The 19,970-nt window shown below is 41.3% G+C and overlaps 1 protein-coding gene across 2 annotated transcripts; it reads left to right on the forward strand.

The window, feature by feature from the left end:
• Positions 1–891: 891 nt before the first annotated feature.
• Positions 892–17,318, forward strand: lpin1a (lipin 1a). 2 transcript variants are annotated; one of them, XM_061765877.1, is made up of 23 exons: positions 893–1,054; positions 4,001–4,201; positions 4,390–4,485; positions 5,101–5,197; positions 5,268–5,481; positions 5,962–6,030; positions 6,623–6,715; positions 6,861–6,975; positions 7,493–7,697; positions 7,987–8,139; positions 8,225–8,318; positions 8,463–8,662; positions 8,932–9,025; positions 9,273–9,342; positions 10,394–10,486; positions 10,561–10,625; positions 10,710–10,845; positions 12,620–12,768; positions 12,847–12,933; positions 13,010–13,162; positions 14,106–14,220; positions 14,320–14,423; positions 14,507–17,318. In XM_061765877.1, exons 2-23 carry the CDS (start codon positions 4,010–4,012, stop codon positions 14,688–14,690), a joined length of 2,778 nt encoding a protein of 925 aa, XP_061621861.1. In that variant the 5' UTR covers positions 893–1,054; positions 4,001–4,009; the 3' UTR covers positions 14,691–17,318. The 2 variants fall into 2 exon arrangements, with proteins under 2 accessions (XP_061621862.1, XP_061621861.1); XM_061765878.1 differs by having other exon boundaries at positions 892–4,201.
• Positions 17,319–19,970: the final 2,652 nt, after the last annotated feature.

The following is a 19,970-nucleotide window of genomic DNA, read 5'->3' on the forward strand; positions in this document are numbered from 1 at the left end:
TCTGTAGATATGTATTGTAATGGATTAGGTTTGGCTGATTGCCACCACTACAGTAAAGGGCTGATCACTTATTTCTAAACTGGGTGATAATGATAAAATCAGTAGTTTATAAATCATTAACAAGCAATCACTATATAACTTGAGTAATGAAACTGCCACACTATAAATATTTATTTAAAAAAATATATATAATCTCTTCATAAGCGTACCTGTGCCAAATGATCCATTAACAGCTTCTGATTTAACCAGTCGAGAGTGTGTATATTTTGATTTTGTCAAATGTGACACAGTGGGTTGCGCAACAGTCTTCACTGATGCCTTCAAGTTACTGTACCTAAATGTCATCGCTATTCTGGTTCCCCTGGGCTCCAAACATATTTTGTCTTGTTCTTCGCGAGAAGCTACCACATTAAAAGAGTAAAACGGAGGTGGAGTACAAATTGAGAGGTATAAATATGGATAGTAATATAATAGTAATATAAATAAAATAAATATCTGTGTGTGTGTGAATATATACTGTATATGTACAAACACGCACGCACACACACATATATGTGTGTGCGTGTGTGTCTATATATATATATATATAGTAGGCCTACATATGTTAAAATATATATTATTGCACATATATGTATTTATTATATTTACTAATTTAGTGAACACTAAATGCATTACTAAAAAGTATAAAAAATATGTTTACATACATCACATGATATGTCTTGCAAGCTAAAAAAAAAAACTGCCTGGCTTGCCAGGAAATCATGAAAAAAAAAGTGTTTTTTTTTTTACCAGTTAAAAGAACACGGGAGCAGAACTCCCGGGTGACGTCACTGGGGTGCAGCCAATCAGCGGCCATTTTACTTGCGGCGCTGTGGCAGTGGGAGGAATATTTGCGCCGCAGTTTAAATAGCGACGCAGCCTTGAGTCGAGGATGAAAAAACAAACAAACAAACACGCGAGCATGTAGCAGAGGGATGTTTGTGATCATGTTTGACCTGAGGACACCCAGGTAACGCATTTAAACGCCTCACTTCCAGCGGAGCCTGCCGATCATGTAAGTAACATCACGCATGCACGCTCGTGTGTTATCACGTCTTGTATGTGGAGCAAGGCGTGCCCCCCCCACCCCCGTGTAACATGTTTACGTGCCTCCCACGTGACTTGTACTGTCTATTCTTACACTCGATGTCATTTGTGTTATCGTTCTTTTTAAGCGCCACGATAGCGAGCACATACCACATTTTCCGTTATTTTTGTCCGTTGACCGATGTCATTGCCGTATAGTTTATTTACGTATTCTTTCACCCACCAAGTGCTTCATGCTTGTTGTTTTCCACAAAGATGATGCGTTATTGTACATGCTTGTCATCACAATGTGGGGAGAGTGTCCAAAACAAGAAGGTTCCTGCGCTGAATGACCCCCACCAGTTGTCCCGTGATTGTTTATTACGTAATATATACGCATTATGATTGGCTGTTCAGGTCCTCAGCGTGTGCGCGTGTGTTCCAGATTGCACATGGTCAGTGTAAACAAAGCAGTATGTTCACTCAGCTATCTGCATTGTTGAGACATGCTGGCAAATACATCGCAGTGTTCAAACACGCAGTTATGCAACGTGTTTATTATTGTGGTGATAGTTTGCGGCGGTGTCGACCTGTAGTAGTTTCTCATATGTTTCATGCAGCGTAGTTCTACATGACGGAAAACTACAACCACAATAATAAACAGTGTTAAATGAAGTCCACCATGACAGTAATGTCATGGTCATTGTGTTAATTGTTGCTACGGTGCGGTGAATCACCTCTGCCAGAATGTCCCTGTTCATGCTGCTGACACAAAAAAAAAAAAAAAAAGTCCTTATTAATAAAAGGTCATGCGAGATAAGATGATTAATCCGTTTATTAATCAGTCCAGGGTTGGGCTAGACCAGTGGTTCTCGACATTTTTACACCGGGTACCACCTCAGAATTGAATAATGACAAACATTAAAATACAGCAATGTAGTAGGCCTCAGTGTTCATCAAAAAACAAATAAACAAGACAAAGGTTTTATTGCTCAAAAGGGTTTCATGATAGATGATGTTGTTATTGTAAGCCATTTTAACACTATTCCCGGTTTGAACGCGAACACTGCACTTAAATCAGTAGCTAAAGAAAAAAGTCGAGCGTAAAATAAAAAGAAAAATGGGACCAAAATAAATGTTTAAAAACAAACAGATGAAAAAAATGCACTGTACTAGAAAAGTAAAAGAATAAATACCAGGCTGTATGCATAGCTTCATATTCTATTATGTTTGATTACGTTGCAAATTTTAAATGTTGACAGTTTTAGTCATGATTTTAATTCAGCAATTCTTTTGCGTAACTCAAGAGAGAAAGAGAGAGACCCCACGTACCACTACTGATGCTCATAGCACACTTTGACTCGTCTGAGCGAGACCATTGAGTTTCCCCTGAATCTTAAATATACATTTTTCGGGACAATTTAATGCTTCCGACTTTGCGGACAGCCCTTTTGTGCTCCAAAGTACATGGAACAAGGTCCATGAACCACACATGGTTGGATGAGTTTGCAGTGGAAATAAAACTGGATGGAACAGCCATTGTGAGTCAGGCCGTTTTTCAGGTCGCTCGTTGGTGACCTGTCACAGATGTCCTTCTGGATGATTGGTCGCACAGCCACGCCACAGCACCTTGGAGAAAGACTTCCCAGAAGAGTGGCCTCCGTAGACTCCATATTTCTTTAGGTCATGTCGTGATGGCAGTGAGACTAAAACAGTCATGCAGTTCTTGTGTAGCGTGACTTCAAGAACAGAAGGCCTTAAATCTGTAGTGATCATTTTGATTGTTGTTAGGTTGCCAAAAGGTGAAGCCATCTGGCATTGAAGTGTACTCTTTTGTCCTTCAGTAACCCCTCAACCACAAATATTTAATACTTCCTTCTTTTTTTTTCCGTTTGTGTCTACAGTCAGGTATTATAAGCCCTTATACTGTATAAACACAATCACTAGTCATTCATTCTATCTTGCTCGCCTTGTTTGGCATCCTGGGTTGAGAGCTTTTCGGTCCGCTGGATCTGTGCAGCATCATTCATCTTTGTTCCAATATCTTTTTTTTTTTAATTATATATTTTTTTTAAGCATTAAATTGCAGACAGCAAAAAGAGCAATTTCGATGTCATTTCAACAAAAGAAGAAAAACACTCCTTTTGCTCCCCTTGAACTCTAACACTAAGGAAAAAAATGCAACATTGAGTACAAAAATAGATGACTAAATAATGAATTAATTATGCATCTTTTGTACGAATGGCCTGGAATGATATGATCAATAATTCATATTTTGGAGCATGTCAGGAAGCAGCCTGGCGATTACGAAACAGACCTTATCGCCCACCCTGAAGACTGCATTTCAGCTCATTTAAGCAACAAAATCCCTCCCAAAATGTCAACAAAAGAAAGCAATTGAAGATGTTTGTTAATACAAGTTCCGTTCCTATTGGGGGAAGTTTGTACGTAAGTCGGAACGAGTTGTTTACCTACGCCCTTGCGGTAGTAAGGTCATCACTGCAGTGAGTATTTTTGATAAAAAACACTTCTAGACCCTAAATATAAAACAATTAAATGGAAAAACATTAGGCCAACGGTAACTTCTTGCGCATATTCTTTGGCCGCTGCACAAACTAGTTCATTGTGGAAAGGTCGCTTGCAGAGTATTTCGCCGTGTTTAATAGCAACTCACAGACACTGCATATAAGCCCTCTAGATACCGTGAGCAGAATAGATGATGACATCAGAGGAATGTAATTGGTTGCTTGGTGAGGACTATGGTATACAATGTCCAATATTTCATATTTAACAGTTTGGACTGATAAATACAGTATAATAACTCGCCCATCCTGAACAAGAGGCACAATGCTTTTATGAAACGGTCAAATGTTGTGTATCAGAATAAGATTAGCGTGCTTGACTGCCATCATTGACTCAATGTCTCTGTGTCCAGTTGTAGACCATGAATTATGTGGGTCAGCTGGCGGGCCAGGTGTTTGTGCAGGTCAAAGAGCTGTACAGAGGCCTCAACCCCGCCACGCTGTCCGGCTGCATCGACGTGATCGTGGTGCGCCAGCCCAATGGCTCCCTGCACTGCTCGCCATTCCACGTGCGCTTCGGCAAGATGGGCGTCCTGCGCTCGCGGGAGAAAGTGGTGAGATGACCATCGCGCTCCGTATACCGTATTTGTTGTATATTTGGATATGTGAGCTCTGCGAAAGCCACAGTTTTCTAGCACTTTACTGCATTTAGCAAATACCAATTTAGTTAAATAAAGTCCACCAAATGTCACCCTAGAATATATGATTAGGATGAGCATAGAGTGTTTATTTTTCTGTGCAGGTGGACATTGAGATCAATGGCGAGCCAGTGAGTTTGCACATGAAGCTGGGGGAGAACGGAGAAGCCTTCTTTGTTAAAGAAGCTGAAAACACACTGGTGAGTGTTGATTGTTTCACTGCACAACGCAGAGCTACTTTAAAACAATAGTGATATGCACAATAATAATAATATAAATGTAAAATATTTTGGAAATGTCCAGTCAATTCATTCCTGTTTATTTTTCATTAGATTTGAAAAATGTATGACTCGTTGTGATATTATATATTATATTATTTGATATAGGCAAAGTGAGTGTGTAAGGGTAACAAAGAGCACTTCTTGGAGGGAAGAAGGACGACTTACGAGTATTTAATTATTCAATTTAACATTCTCTCCAAGAGTGTAATTAAGAAGTGCTCATCTCAGAGGATCGTCTTCCAAAACACTAATTTAATCTTGCTTTCATTACTTCCTGACTCTTATAAACATTGGGATCACCTTTTCACCTACCAGTCAATCATGCACATTGTAGACTAGTCCAGTAGTAAAACGATCATTATTTTCTTTGTAAAAGCCTTTTCTTTTTTTTTTGCCTCTTGTTGTATTGTATATCTGTCCCAAAATACAAATTATGGCATCGAAGTACATCATCCTTGTCAATCCCTCTTCATTAGACCTTTAGGGATAAATTAAGGTATCAATCGGAGTTTTTTGAACCTGACTTCATAACAGGAAGTAGTTCCGGCCCACCTGGCGACGTCGCCCATCATGTCGACGGGTGAGGAGCTGATGGACTCCCAGTTGAGCAGGAGCAGCGCACGTCACCATGGTACACAACTTGGAAACGAGCTCACTTTCGGGGGCTTTTGTTGACACCGTTCTGTGCTGTCGGCAAACAGACAGCATGATGTGCGGCTCGCTTCCGGTCCAGAGCGTCGGGCCGCAGCAGGGCGACGGAGGCGTGAACAAGAAGAGGAGGAAGAGAAGGAGGAAGGCCCGGCCAGAGGGAGGAGGAGGAAGAAGGGACGAAAGCGGAGAGGAGTTTTCGGATGACGATAACATGTTCACTATTGACCTGAGCTCTGATGACGAGAGAGAAGTTGACGGTGGAAGGTGTGTGTGTGTCTCTTTAATGAATCCCTATCTAGGGTACTGTACGTCCAATATTGAATTGTGGTCCTGTTGTGAATCCCCACATGCATTTCAAGAAGAGATCTAATGCACATATTTGTGTGTGAGGGTGCAAAGCCCCTTGAGAAGCAACTCCAGTCGTTGGAGGCGCTCCAGGAATGTGTCCCGTTCCCACAGCGCTCTCTCTTTCCTTGACATAATGAGCCGCAGCAGTGTCCCTGCTGCTGGCTTTCCAGGCTTTTTTAGGAAGTCTTACCACCCAGATGGCATGGGAACATTCCTGAGACGCAGTGGAAAAAAAGAAGTTTGAGTCAAAAAAAAAGGAGGAGGGCAGGGGCATATCTATCACACATATTTTAATTGACCACATGACAGTAATTGACTATTTATGCAAATTGCGCACTTTTGTTCATGTGTAGGTGTTCAACTCAAACTGCGGTGTGGTTGTGTTTTTGTGACCAGAACTCTATACAGTGATCAAGGATCTGCAGCCAACACGCACACCAGTACGGACAGGACACGTCCACAGAGGTAACGCGTGGCCACACGGCACGCTTACATGGACACATAGATACATCTTGTCATCATTTTTGCCAGGATTAAAAGTCAAACTATCATCCATGTCACTTCTTTGCCAGTGGCAATGTTATAATAAGGATTTTCTCATCCTTAGACACTATTGTTTTATGTCAGATCCATTCATTTGAATTGAGTTAGTTGAGGTCAAATATGAAATCATTACATGCTTCTTGTTACCTGACCACCATCTTTTATGGACATTTTGAACAACATCTGGCAAAAATGTTTGACGTAGCTGAAGTCATCAATTCAGTTCATCCCTGTTGTCACCTTTCTTCCAATGCCACTTTTGCAACTATCTTCTTCAAACCTCAAGTTGTGAAAAAATGTTGAGATATAGTTGTTTTATTTCAAAATGACAGCCAAAGCAAGATTGTAGAGGTGGCTGAGGTCAATCGTTAAATCATTAACAGGTCTATTTGTATTGCAGTCCAACTGCTAGCCAGCGTTTGCTTGGCGGGGACTACACAATGTTAATTACATGATTGACTGCCTGTCAGTTTTCTCATTTGCTCCTCTTCTGTATCTTGTTATCTTCTCATAGTCATGTGATTAAGGAGACTGTCTCCATCCCGCCGTCCTGCGGTCTGTCCATCTCTTGCCCGCAGCAGACGTCTCACTTCTCCTGCGACCTTAGGTATCACTTTGACTTCCCGAGAGGACGCTGTGCACTGACTAACTCTGCACATGAAAAAATCTATATATATATATTTCTGTAATACGGTTCTGGCTGCTAAACAAATGAAGCCCCGATTTATTTTTAAAGCGTGTGACTTTCTCAGCAACCCAGACGACTCTCTGTCTTCAACGCCCAAGAGCGACTCCGAGCTGGCCAGTGGGGCGAAAGACAACCCTGAGATGCTGTGGACCTGGGGGGAGCTGCCACAGGCCGCTCAGGTACACGCACCGAGGTCTTCAACTATCTGCAAAGCGTTGTCAAGAAGTATTACCATACTGGAGGATACATATTTAATATGTCACAGACAAAAATGATTGTTGGAAGGAACTGTCAAAGAGTGAACTGAACGGAATGAACATTATATGTTGGCCACTATAATATAGCTTCCACTCTTTTGTTCTTTCTTTCCTCTATCTTGAAGACTTTCTTCGAGACTTCAGGGTATGTCTGTTTTAGCTCAGCTTTATAATGAGTTTGAGGACATGGCTCCAGTCAAGTTCTTCCTCACCAAATCTACTTTTATGGACCATGCTGTGCACACATAGAGACAGACAGTCATGCTGGAACAGAAAAGTGCCTTCCCCAAATTGTTTCGAAATGAAAATCGCAGGGCAGCAAAGGTGTCACGCCAAGCTGTTGACTGAATCTATTTTTTTTTTAAGTTCTAGGTGTGTCTCTTTTGTTCACATGGTGTACCCATGAAAACCTCTCTGAGCCCATGCTCTCATGTTTTAGCCATCCTTCCTGACTTCCCATCGGAAGCAGGACTTTCCCACATCGGTCTCCATCCCAGTGTCCTCCAGCACTCACTTCAGGAGCATCAGTGACGCCGGAACCCCCTCCCGACCTCTCTATATCTCTCAGCAAGGGGACATGCAGGCTGACAGTCAAGACAAGCGACCCAACGGTGGGAGTGGGGGAAGGATTGCAGAAGAGCATGGTAAGATTGAGAAATTGTACTCATGTTCTTCACCTCATAACCTTTTTGCAGCTGCTCTCACCATTCATTCATCCATCCTTGTTCTACACCCCTTATACTCGTTAGGCTTGTAATTCAGACTCTCGTTGTATCATTTTGGAAAATAAGGCATCACAGTGTCGCGTCGTGCCATAAAGCCACAGATCAGCAACTTTTGAGTGGTATAGTCTCTGTTTGTGGAGTTGCAGCATACTGCTGGGAACCGAGGTGATTTCATGTGCTCCAGTGTGATCTCTGTTCTTTCCCACAGGAAGAGCGATGGAGAGTGTGGGTGCGTCCTATGCAGAGATGGAGAGTTTAACAGCATGTTCAGTGGCTCCCAGCATCATCCCTGATCATCTGGAAGAAGACAGGAGCAGAGGAAGTCCGATTAGAAGAACGGATTCACCTTCCAAGAGGAAAGGTATGAGCATTCTGAAAAAAATATTAATAATGAACCACTTAGCCAGGTGTTAAGAATTCTCATCATTTAACTTGTGTCACGTTAGAGAAAAGGAGCCAACATCTTGGTGCTGATGGTGTATACCTGGATGATATTACAGAGCTGGAGCCTGAAGTCGCTGCTCTGTATTTCCCTAAAAGGTAAAAACATTACAATATATACACACACTGGACAATTTATTAGGTACACCTACACAATCTAATGAAAGCCAATACAAGGGCTGCATCCAATGTGCATTATTTGATCTCAAGAGTGACGAAAGTGACCCTCTACTACTTCCGCAGTGATGGAGGCAGCAGTTCGATGAAGTTGGACTCAGACGTGATGACGATGGACGTGCGGAGTGCAAATCAGTCCCCACAGTCAGTGGGCAGCTGCGGGATGGACAGTGGTGTGGACAGTCTCCTGGACCACATGGGGGACCTCCCTCACGTAGCCATCTCGCTGTGCGGCGGGCTCTCGGACAACAAGGAGATTACGCGAGGTACGGCCAGGACTCGGCTGATGCTGAAAAATGTGCACCGTGCTGCTTAATGTCATACGATGCAGTCTTAGCATTTGACTTCATTTTCTTGATTGACTATGTGGAAATAATCAATTAATATTGGGATGGGAGAGTAAATTCTCTGCATGTTCTGAACTCCTGTTTAATGCTAGTCTCGTATTAATCAGAATAATGCTGCCAGTTTAGCCTCAATCCTCTAGCTTTATGCTAATGCTAACACATAATGGGAAACGCATTTGCTTTCACAGAACACTTCCAGGAGAGGGCAGTGTCGTACCAGCAGTTCTCCGAAAACCCTTCCCTTATCGACGATCCCAACCTGGTGGTGAAGATTGGCAACAAGTATGTCAACACACATGTACTTTGAATGTACTGCATGTTAATAGTCACGCATTATTTACAGCCATGCTCATTAACCCGGTGGTCACTTTATTAGGTACGCCTGCACAAGCATGACTTCCAATGTAAAAGCTGCATACTAATATGTTTAAATATATAGTAACTTTTATTGGATCACATGAGATTGGCATGCAGGTGCACCTAATTTTGTGGCCAGTGAGTGATTGACTTTTTTTTTTTTTTGCATTAGGTACTACAATTGGAATACAGCGGCTCCAGTCATGTTGGCCATGCAGGTCTACCAGAAGCCTTTGCCACAGGTAAGACCACTACAATGATCTGTTTTTTTGTGCCCACACTAAACTATGTCACGCTGTCATTAATTTGGATCAGAAAATGATCATATACCGAACTGCACACACATGCAGAGTTATTTTTAGGTTGGACGAGTTTCAGTGGCAGCATGATGGTCTAGTCGTTAGCACGTTTGCCATACAGTTCTGAGGTTCGGGATTCTGAATCTTGGCTTTGGGGGAGGTTACCGTATCTAGTTGCTGCATTCAGTTAGGATTGAGAGACCTCTATAGGCCCGACACTTTGTGCAGCACACACGGTGAAGAACTGCTGCGTTGGAGTGTCTGTTTTAAAGTCAAACAGACCTATTTGCTGCTCAAATATTAGGCCTTCAACTCTTTTTCATTTCTGTACCCTGAACGGTTGCTCTTTTAGAGCTTTGCAACTCTTTCCATACCCTTCTCTGCACTCTGCGCTAATTTATGCACTAGTTTATGTCACTCATTTTCACTTTGGTGTACCTCTTGTTTAAATTTAACTGGATAACGTGTGTGTGTTTTTGTCAGTATTTACATGATTCGCGTTGGAAACTGTGTCAATACACACTGCCTTTACACCAGAGTGAAATGTAGCTTAAGATGAGCATCCTAACACTTTAATAATATCATGTTTTTGTCCCCCTTCTGACTTGTTCTCCCTTTTATTTACTTACATTGTGTCTTCCACCGTCCATCCCAAGTTTTGGTGTTTGAGTTATTTCTTTTCTGCTTTTGGCCTCTTCTCATACTGCCTTCCTGGTCTATTTGGGCCCAGACCTCCTGAGCCTGTATGATGTTTTCTTTCTGCTTTTTCCTGCCAGCATGTTGATGAGAGAGAGCATGCGATTGTCTGTCTTGACTGTCTTGTTCCTGCTGATGTCGCATCCTTCCTTTGCATGCATCTCAGTTGCTCAGGTAGTGACAGGACATAGCAGTTTGCTTTACTTTGTGGGATATTTTGTAGGTCCATCATGTTCTCCGCTGGTCAGTGTTGAGTTTCCAGTGAGTTTTTGCGTGGTATGTGCATGGTTTTGTCCAGGCGTCCGTGGAGAACATCATGAAGGACAAGATGCCCAAGAAGGGAGGACGATGGTGGTTCTCCTGGAGGAGCAGGAACAGTGAATCCAAATCGGTGAGTGGACAGATAAAAATATTTGTCACGCGATCCACGACACGCAGCCATTCGAGGACCTCTTTGTGCTTCAGGAGTCAGCGACAGAGGGCGCAGGAGACAGAGAAGAGAGTTCCGTTACCATGGCGACAGCTATCAGGTTATATCCGCAAGCATCTGTTTTATTCTATTTCAGAGCTTTCACCTCGTGGTCATCAAACTCAATGATTTGTTGCTTTGACAGAATGAAAGATGAGTCGTCCTCGAGTGACGAGGAGCACAGACCCACTTTTGTGTCCGGAACTCGCCAGTCTGACACCCTCCTTCCTTCTGGTAACGTTTGTTACAAGAAGACTCTTCGGCTCACCTCAGAGCAGCTGGTAAGTTTTCTTAGATCGTGTACATTTTTATTTTCATTAGATAGTTAGTGAACTTGTGGTTAGCACATCTTCCTCTCAGTTCTGAGGTTCAAATCTCAACTCCGACCTTCCTGTGTGAAGTTTGCTTGCTTGGGTGGGTTTTGTCCGGGGACTCTGCCTTCTTCCCATATTCCAAAAACATGGCTGTTAAGTTAATTGAAGATTCTTAAACTCATCCAATGTCAACCTCAACCCTGATGGGGAAACCACTATATGGATGGATGAATGTTTGTACAAATAAAATACTGTACATTCACAGACCTTTGAAATAGTTGTTACACATTTTTGATCCACTAGGGGGCAAAAGCAAGGACTACTGGTTGAAATTGCAGTAGACATGCACCTTAAAACTCATTCACTGCCATTGACGGCTGTTGAATTCAAATATCCATGTTAACATGGAGGCCTGTCAGTGAATGAGTTTTAATGACCCTTGAGGCCTGCTACTTTAAGCATTGTGGATTGGACATCAATCAAAATCAAGAGGGTTGTTGGCCTGGAACCTCAAAGTTGTTTAACTTTCGACTATAAATATCTTTACTTAGATAGCTCTTAACATTATCATTCATAATTAACATTCTTGCTTTAATATAAAACATCTTATTGTGTTGACTGAAGAACATCAGATACAATGAATGGAATGTACAGTATACTTTGAACAACAAGACTTGCATCTTTAATAATTAATAGTGTACTTAAAGAAAGAATATGTTCCGTTGATATCCGTGACTTGTGGTACGCAGGCTAGTGGTAAACAAAAGAACCACTAAATGAAGTACAATTAAACTTAGAAGTAGCCTACATTTCAAACATGCAACGCAATCAAAATTACGTTTAATCCAGACATTTTGTTTTTATTTTCATGCAATTTTTAACTTTTTAATTACTCTACCTGGGTGGAACGGTGTACGACTGCTTAGCACATCTGCCTCACACTTCTGAGGACCCGGGTTCAAATCCGGCCTCACATGTGTGGAGTTTACATGTTCTCCCCGTACTTGCGTGGGTTTTCTCCGGGAACTCCGGTTTCCTCCCACATCCCCAAAACATGCATGGTAGTTTAATTAAAGACTCTAAATTGCCCTTAGGTGTGAGTGTGAATGATTGTTTGTTTATATGTGCCCTGCGATTGGCTGGCGACCAGTTCCGGGTGTACCCCGCCTCTCGCCCAGAGTCAACTGGGATAGGCTCCAGCACGCCCGCGACCCTCGTGAGGAGAAGCGGAATGGAAGATGAATGAATGAATGACAACATAATGGTGTTACTTAGAGAGCTCAGTATTTTTGAGGTAGTTCCAGGATTAGAGCTTGTACTTAAACTTGACATTTGTTATTTTGGGGGTTATGGAGTGTGTGTGGATAGCATTCAAAATAAATAGGCTTCTTGCTTTGTGAAGGTTCAAGAAAAGTTGTTAATAAGCAGCACAGTTCATTGAAGACTTTAAATTGTCCATACATGTGAAAGTGAGTGTGAATGCTTGTATGTTCATACAGTATGTGCCCCGCAATTGGCTAGTGACTAATCCAGGTTGTACTACCTCATCCACTTGCTCCTCACCAGTCAGCTGGGATAGACCCCAGCTCACCTTTGACCTTAATGAGGACAAGATCAAAAATGGATGGATGGTGTTAGGAAGGCATTTTATTTACATTTTTGCAGTATCTCTACTCTCTAAAAACAAGGCTTGTAAATGTCTACCAACAAAAACTAAATTCTGCATGCTGTTGCTTGATAGGTGAGCCTGCAGCTGAAGGAGGGTCCAAACGAGGTAGTGTTCAGCGTGACCACACAGTATCAGGGCACGTGTCGTTGCCATGGCACCATCTACCTGTGGAACTGGGACGACAAACTGGTCATCTCCGATATCGATGGGACCATCACCAGGTCAGACTGACCACAGTACTTCAATTGCAACCTTTCCCCCACTAGATGGCAACCTTTGAACAGAGTTGAACACTACAGGTCAGACACACTGGGCCACATCCTCCCCACGCTGGGTAAAGACTGGACCCACCAGGGCATCGCAAGACTCTACCACAAAGTCAGCCAGTGAGTGTCAGTTCGGAACCGTTATTCATACAGTATTTATATTTTTTTTCATATTTATAACACGAGTGGGTTTCAGAAATGGATATAAATTCATGTACTGCTCGGCGAGGGCCATCGGTATGGCGGACATGACCCGAGGTTACCTGCACTGGGTCAACGAGAGGGGAACGATGCTGCCGATGGGCCCGGTGATGCTCAGCCCCAGCAGCCTGTTTTCTGCATTGCACAGGTCGGTGGCACTCCATGCACACGCACTCACTGGTCACAATATTAGGTACACCTATGCAATGCGATACAATTCCATTAAGTCCAGTTTTGAGAAAAGAAATTAAGGTAGGATTTATTTTCCATGATGTACTGTAATTTGAAACAACATTTTAGAATGCACTAACTACAGCTGCCGCTTCATTTTCTTCACAACCGCGTCAACAAGTTTGTTTTAGCTTCCTGAATCAAATCTGCAAATGCGCCATAAGGAAGATGGACTACTCCATTGGGGAAGAAGGTCGGGGGGAATTGAATTGAACTCGTTCATTCATTCATCTTCCGTACCACTTATCCTGATTAGGGTCCCAGGCGTGCTGGAGCCTATGCCAGATGACTCTGGGCGAGAGGCGGGGTACACCCTGAACTGGTCGCCAGCCAATCGTAGTTGAATTGAACTACTGAAATAAATTATGTTTTCCATGATGCTCACATTTCTTGAGATGCACCTGTTAATTTTGTAACAAACATTTGGAGGACGCCCGGAGGGATACATTGTTGTCATCTTAAAGCGTGCATTTCAAGTTTATATTTTATCCTTTTTTCACTGTAGTAGTAGTAGTATTCAGCTCATAAGTGACCCTGACACAGGATAAGCAGTGAATAGATGGATGATGATGATGATGATTACGATTACGATTACAAATGCATTCTCTTTTCTTATGTTGTTGGATTTGTTTTCTTTTCAATTCCACTAACTAACAATTAGCTCACAAACATATCAAAAACCCTTGCTTAGCACTTATTTCTCCTGTACATAACATAAATGATACACAATATGTCCGTTTGTTTCCCATATGACGGTTTTCTTAACATTTTGAATACTTTATTTGTCATGACATAAAATACTATGAATAGGCATAGAAATACAGCACAAATTGAAAATGACATGTTGTTATGCCTTTCAGGGAAGTGATTGAGAAGAAACCCGAGAAGTTTAAGATTGAGTGTCTCACGGACATCAAGCACCTTTTCTATCCCAATACCGAACCTTTTTATGCTGCTTTTGGCAACAGAGCTACAGTGAGATCTCACACACACAGAGAGACACAAACACACACACACAATAAAACGTATTTTAAAGGTCTTCCATTACTTCAATGTGTATGTGCATGATTCCAGGACGTGTATTCCTACAAGGAGGTGGGCGTTCCTCTCAACAGGATCTTCACTGTCAATCCAAAGGGGGAGCTGATACAGGAACATGCCAAAACTAACATCTCCTCGTAAGTTATTTTCCCTTTCCGATCAACTCAACGCCACACACTTCATTCAGCCCTAAACGTCTCTGTCGTCAACGCCTCTCCAGTTACGGGCGCCTGTGTGAGATGGTGGACCACGTCTTTCCCGTCCTACTCCAAAAAGAAGGAGCCGACTTTCCCCGTTCGGACACTTTTAACCAGTGCGACTACTGGAGCGAGCGGCATCGTGACGGCAGCAACCAGCACAGGGAAGAGGAAGAGGGGGACTTGCAGCTTCTGGAGAGCAGCTGAGCACGTGTAAATATATGTTATACAAGTGAGGAGAAGGCTTAAACCAAACTCATATCCAGAATGTGTTTTAACACTGCCATTATTCAATAGCAATCCTATAAGCTCACAATACAGGTCTTTAAAATGTGAAGAAGTAAGAAAGAAAAGAGAAAAAAAAACGTAATAACTGCAGTATACCTCAAAAGTAGCACAGCATGAACAAATAATGGAGAATGACAGTATCAAGACTCATATATGGTACAATGACTTGTTTACTGACTCGCAGACACACAAAAAAGCACAAGTATTATTTGTTCAACCCTACTTACAAAATATACATACAAAATCATTAGCACTTATCATATTATCAAAGAGAAATATATCACCAGTGTTAAATGACAAGCATGAAGCTCCCAGTTGTGTTAATCAGAAGGAAAAAAATGTAAATAAAAAAAAAAACTAAACAATTTGGAGCAACAGTACACTCTTGTTATTGGACAGAGGCAATATACATATATATATATATATATATATATATATATATATATATATAGCTAATGAGATCCCGTCGAAAAATTTTGCCTTTTATAAAGTAATTGATTATTATTCATGATAATAATAATGTTGATAAAATTATACAATTATATTTTTTTTATATATGATTACTTGTATGTTTTATTGTTGCATTATATAATTCATTTTCATACATTATTTTATGTTGTTTCTTTGAATGTGTTGTTTCTGTTCAATTTTGGGTTTTAATAGAAATGTATTTGATATACATTATGTACAGTTAATAGATTATTATTAATAGTAGTAATAATAGTAGTAGTACCAGTATTTTTATCTAATTTAAAGTCCCTGTAAAGTGAAAATACATGTCTTCTAAATTTGACACACCACAGAGAAGAGTGTTGTTAACAATCGGGCCAAATTTGAATGATTAAAAAAAATCGGCAAGTATATAAAATGAGGCTTCAAAATGAGGCATCAAAATTGTTCACCTGCTCTCAGGTGTTGTGGGTGTGTCGGCTGAATGCGCTGAAACCAAACTGCTGATTTGTCAACAGTTAATCAAACGCCACTACTACGACTCCATATAGCATCTTTCTCATGCCTGTACAGAACTACATTTGAGAAAAATATATTAGCTTAAAAGCCTCCGGTGGCGGGAATATATCCCACAAGTATAGAGCACCTCGTTGTCACGGCTTGGAAAAGTCCCACAATAACGAGGCGCTCTAAAGCAGCCACGCCAGCGCAAAGCTGGCTGTCAAATCCGATTCGCCTTTGTGATGTACAAGCGCTCATGGCCAACAACGACGGCGCTCCAAAGCGGTCACATCAACGGGCTATCCGAAGTAAAATTGGATTTTGGCATAACTAGCTAACTGCACGTTGCAACTGCAGCAGATAAACGCTGATGCGAACAAAGTCGTTCAAGTTCTTATACAGTGCGTGAGGAGCGACTCCTGTTAGATACCGTAGTGGGTCATCGGGCACCGTTTTAGCCACAATCACACCCCAAAAATCAGCAAAAGTGAAATGTTGAAAAACAGTCTAACCCTATGTCTCCACAATTGAGTACCACATAGTTCTCGGTCTCTGCACATTTTCAGGATTTATCTTAAAACATATATTACAAAACAAATCTCTGAATTCACTTCACAGTGTCTTTAACTACATGACATGACATTATTATCTTTGTAAAGTTGCCTCATTGGATTGTGAAGGTGTACCTAATGAAGTGTCAGACCTCAACCCGAAAAGACAGCGGTGAGAGCTGTCTTTCAACGTGTCGCCTCAATCCATTCGTGCGTGCCGATAAACACAAGTGGTCACGTGACCGCGCTCCTGTGAAAATGTGACCGTTATACACGCAAGACAATGCAATTGATGCCATGGAGTAATGTGCACGTGTGTACACTCTGTGTTACTGTTATCAATACTATCAATGCAACTTTTTATAGCAGGACTCAATCACTGCTATGTACTATTTTGTTTTGTATGTGTTGCATTCATTGGGACGCATGCATGTTCACTCACACCTCACTGGGAAGGCCACTGTAAATAGGAAACAATGTTCTCTATGAAATGACTGCTAATTATTGGTGCTCACGAAAGCAATAGAATTAGTGTGAAATACTTTGGGAGGCCATTGTTCTAAGTGGTGTAAACTTGGTGCAACAACTAATATGCAGCCAATTAGCACTTGTTTAAGTTCAGCAAAATGCAAATTGAATGTTTCTGAATGCACTCAACGGACTAACTGACTCACTTATGTTCATGTGTTTTTAGTATTGTAGTTATGTTCAGAAAATGGACTTTTTGTGTCGGTGCGCACGCGCGTGCGTGTATGTGTGTGCCATTTTTATTGTAACATTGCTATGCATTATCGTAATATAATAACACCGTCATTGACTGGTCACCTCATTTCTGTTAGGAAGCGCATTGTTTTTTCTCATCGTAATTATGATTAAGTGTGTGTGTGTGTGTGTGTGTGTGTGTGTGTGTGTGTGTGTGCGTGTTCATAATTACGGAAAAATATTTAAAACATCATATGCAATCCACTTCTCGAGATTTTTATTGAGCATTTTTATGATGATTTAATTCTTTCTGTGAAAGATCTAATAAAATTATTGACATGTTTGTGTACCGGTTTTCTTATTTTTGTTTTTTGTGTATGTTAGAGCTTTTTATTTTGTGTGTGAGAAAGCAATTCAGTTGAGAGGTAATTACAGTATGTCCACGAGGGCCCTTTATGTGAATCGCCTTTGCATTACACATTTAAAACCTGAGTGTTTTAATGTTTTTATATCTTAATATTAACAATGATTAACTTAGTTTTACCTTTATATGATAGTAATAACACTTGGGGAAAAAAGGAGAAGAACAGTCTGCTCTGCACATAGTTTTTTTGTCAGTTAAACAGACAAATTAAACTCACATTTGTGTGGAATTGGTTGGTGGTAAGATAATAAAGTCACTTTTTCTTCTGAATTTTGGGACTGTTCTTAAACTGTCACGCACACAAAAAAATTTGACAGAAAGCGAAAACATGAATAAAACGCTTGTTTTGAGTGCATTTTAAAATGTCATTCTAAACATTTCACGTAAAGGCTTTATAATAGCAAAGGTTTTCTTGGATTATCTACATGATTTTCTATGGTTTCCAGTTTTCACCACTCCCATCGTGAGTGGGCTTCTCCTGCCCCTCACCAACCGCCCCCACACTACCCTCTCGGAGCGTATATTTGCAAATTGACTTGTAAATGTATACAGTGTTGATATGTTGCTCATGTATTACGTGGAATTCAAAAACTGTATGAAACCATAAAATAACGTTTTTGATTTCTTGATTTGACCAAATGCATTTGGGGAAAAAATTACGTTCTAATTATTACAAATTTTCATTGCATAGTAGCCGTAACGATAAACTGGTGTATTTAAATAATTTTAGTACTGTTTTTTGTTTTTGTTTTTGTCCTGTTCGGCTGTTAGGTCAAGCAGAATGGAAGATCTGTATCCCTTTTATGCCGGAACTGTGTCACAGTGGAGTTTTTAAGCTTAAGTTTATTGAGAATCAGAGTCGATCAGTCGAACCGAACAAAGTTTCTAGAGGGGAGAGAGAAACAAAGACAAAAGACAAAGCATTAATTGTAAACAGGATGAGAGAAGTAAATCATTACATTATCTACAACAATGAAACATTAAATATGATTGTTGCATGGGGCTGTAGTGCTACACCCTGTGAGGGAAGGACAGGACAAGCTAGAACAGGACAAGGACAGAAGCATGCAGGACAAAGGTCGTGAACCCGGCTGAACAACTCAAGTGTGGTGGGATTATGTAAACTATGTAAATTATCAAAGTCTACAGGACGAGAGTATAAGTGAGGGGATACACAAGCGATTTGAGTTATTTATCGCAATAAGTGCGTGGCCCCACACCCAGTGAAAAGAGTCCCAGGGGTTTGTGCCTGCGGACACATGCAAGTGAATTGGCACCGTTTTACATGCACAAAGACTGACAGAAGTGTCCTGTAATTACTGTGCCCGCACCGCGGCGGCTGAGGACTCCACCCAATCAATCGAGGGGCGTAACATTAAATACTGTATGTAATAGAACAGGGGGTGGGGGGGTGCCTTTAGCTGCAGAATCCACTTCTACAACCTAAAGCAACACAGTAGTCACACTTTTAAGATGAAAACATCTATTATTTCCTTCTCTCTCTGTTATTTTGATTTATTACATTCCTTTCCTGACACACACACGCACACTGGTATATTCTTCCATTCGCGAATTAGTCTTTTTCTACGCGCCTCAGCTTGTTTACTTTTCACATCTGACACACCCACCTCGTGAAAGCTTGGGTATGAGTGCACAAACACTAAAGAGGCATGATCCATTGAATTCTGAGGCTGGCTGTAAATCATGTAGCAGAGGTTTTTCATGAAACTTGTGAACGAGAAAAAAATATAGCACACTTTAAATATGAAAATACCTTACATAGCGGATATGTCGTTGGGCAGTCGGCCACTAACGCTTTGAAGGAGGGCATGTTTTTTTTTTATTCTGTATGAAATAAATCCAATAAAAGTAATTTAATTAGAAGACTGCTTATGACTCAATGCATGCTTGGCAGTCAATTAAAAAAAGAAAAGGAAAAAAGGTGTGTGTGGGGTGTTATATACAGGGTGATTGAAAAGTAACGGTGGGCGACTGGTTAGAGGGTCTGCCTCACAGTTCTGTGCCTGCGTGGGTTTTCTCCGGGCACTCCGGCTTCCTCCCACATCCCAAAAGCATGCATTATAGGTTGATTGAAGACTCTAAAATTGCCCGTAGGTGTGAATATGAGTGCGAATGGTTGTTTGTTTATGTGTGTGCTCTGCGATTGGCTGGCAACCACTTCAGGGTGTACCCCGCCTCCTGCCTGAAGATAGCTGGGATAGGCTGCAGCACTCCTGTGACCCTCAGAAAATGGATGGATGGATGAAAAGTAAGAGCAAGTCTATTCTACCAAACCAATGACTTTGGAAGAACGAATACGAGAAGTTATGTCTTCCATCCCACAAGAGTTCCTTGTGAAATCATTTAATGCGGTTCCCAGGCGGCTTGAGAAACTGGTGGCTAATGCTGGCGCCCATATCGAATTTTAAATAAAACTCCATGCAATACACTTTCCTCAATTATAGTTCAGAAATAAATTACAAGTACTTCAAAATAGGGAGTTACTTTTCAATCACCCGGGAGATTAGCGGTGACCAACCTTCCTTGCTCCACTTCAAGGACAAGTTACTT

The sequence above is a fragment of the Phyllopteryx taeniolatus genome, chromosome 2, assembly GCF_024500385.1.
Source record: "Phyllopteryx taeniolatus isolate TA_2022b chromosome 2, UOR_Ptae_1.2, whole genome shotgun sequence".
In the NCBI taxonomy this organism is placed as follows: Eukaryota; Metazoa; Chordata; class Actinopteri; order Syngnathiformes; family Syngnathidae; genus Phyllopteryx; species Phyllopteryx taeniolatus.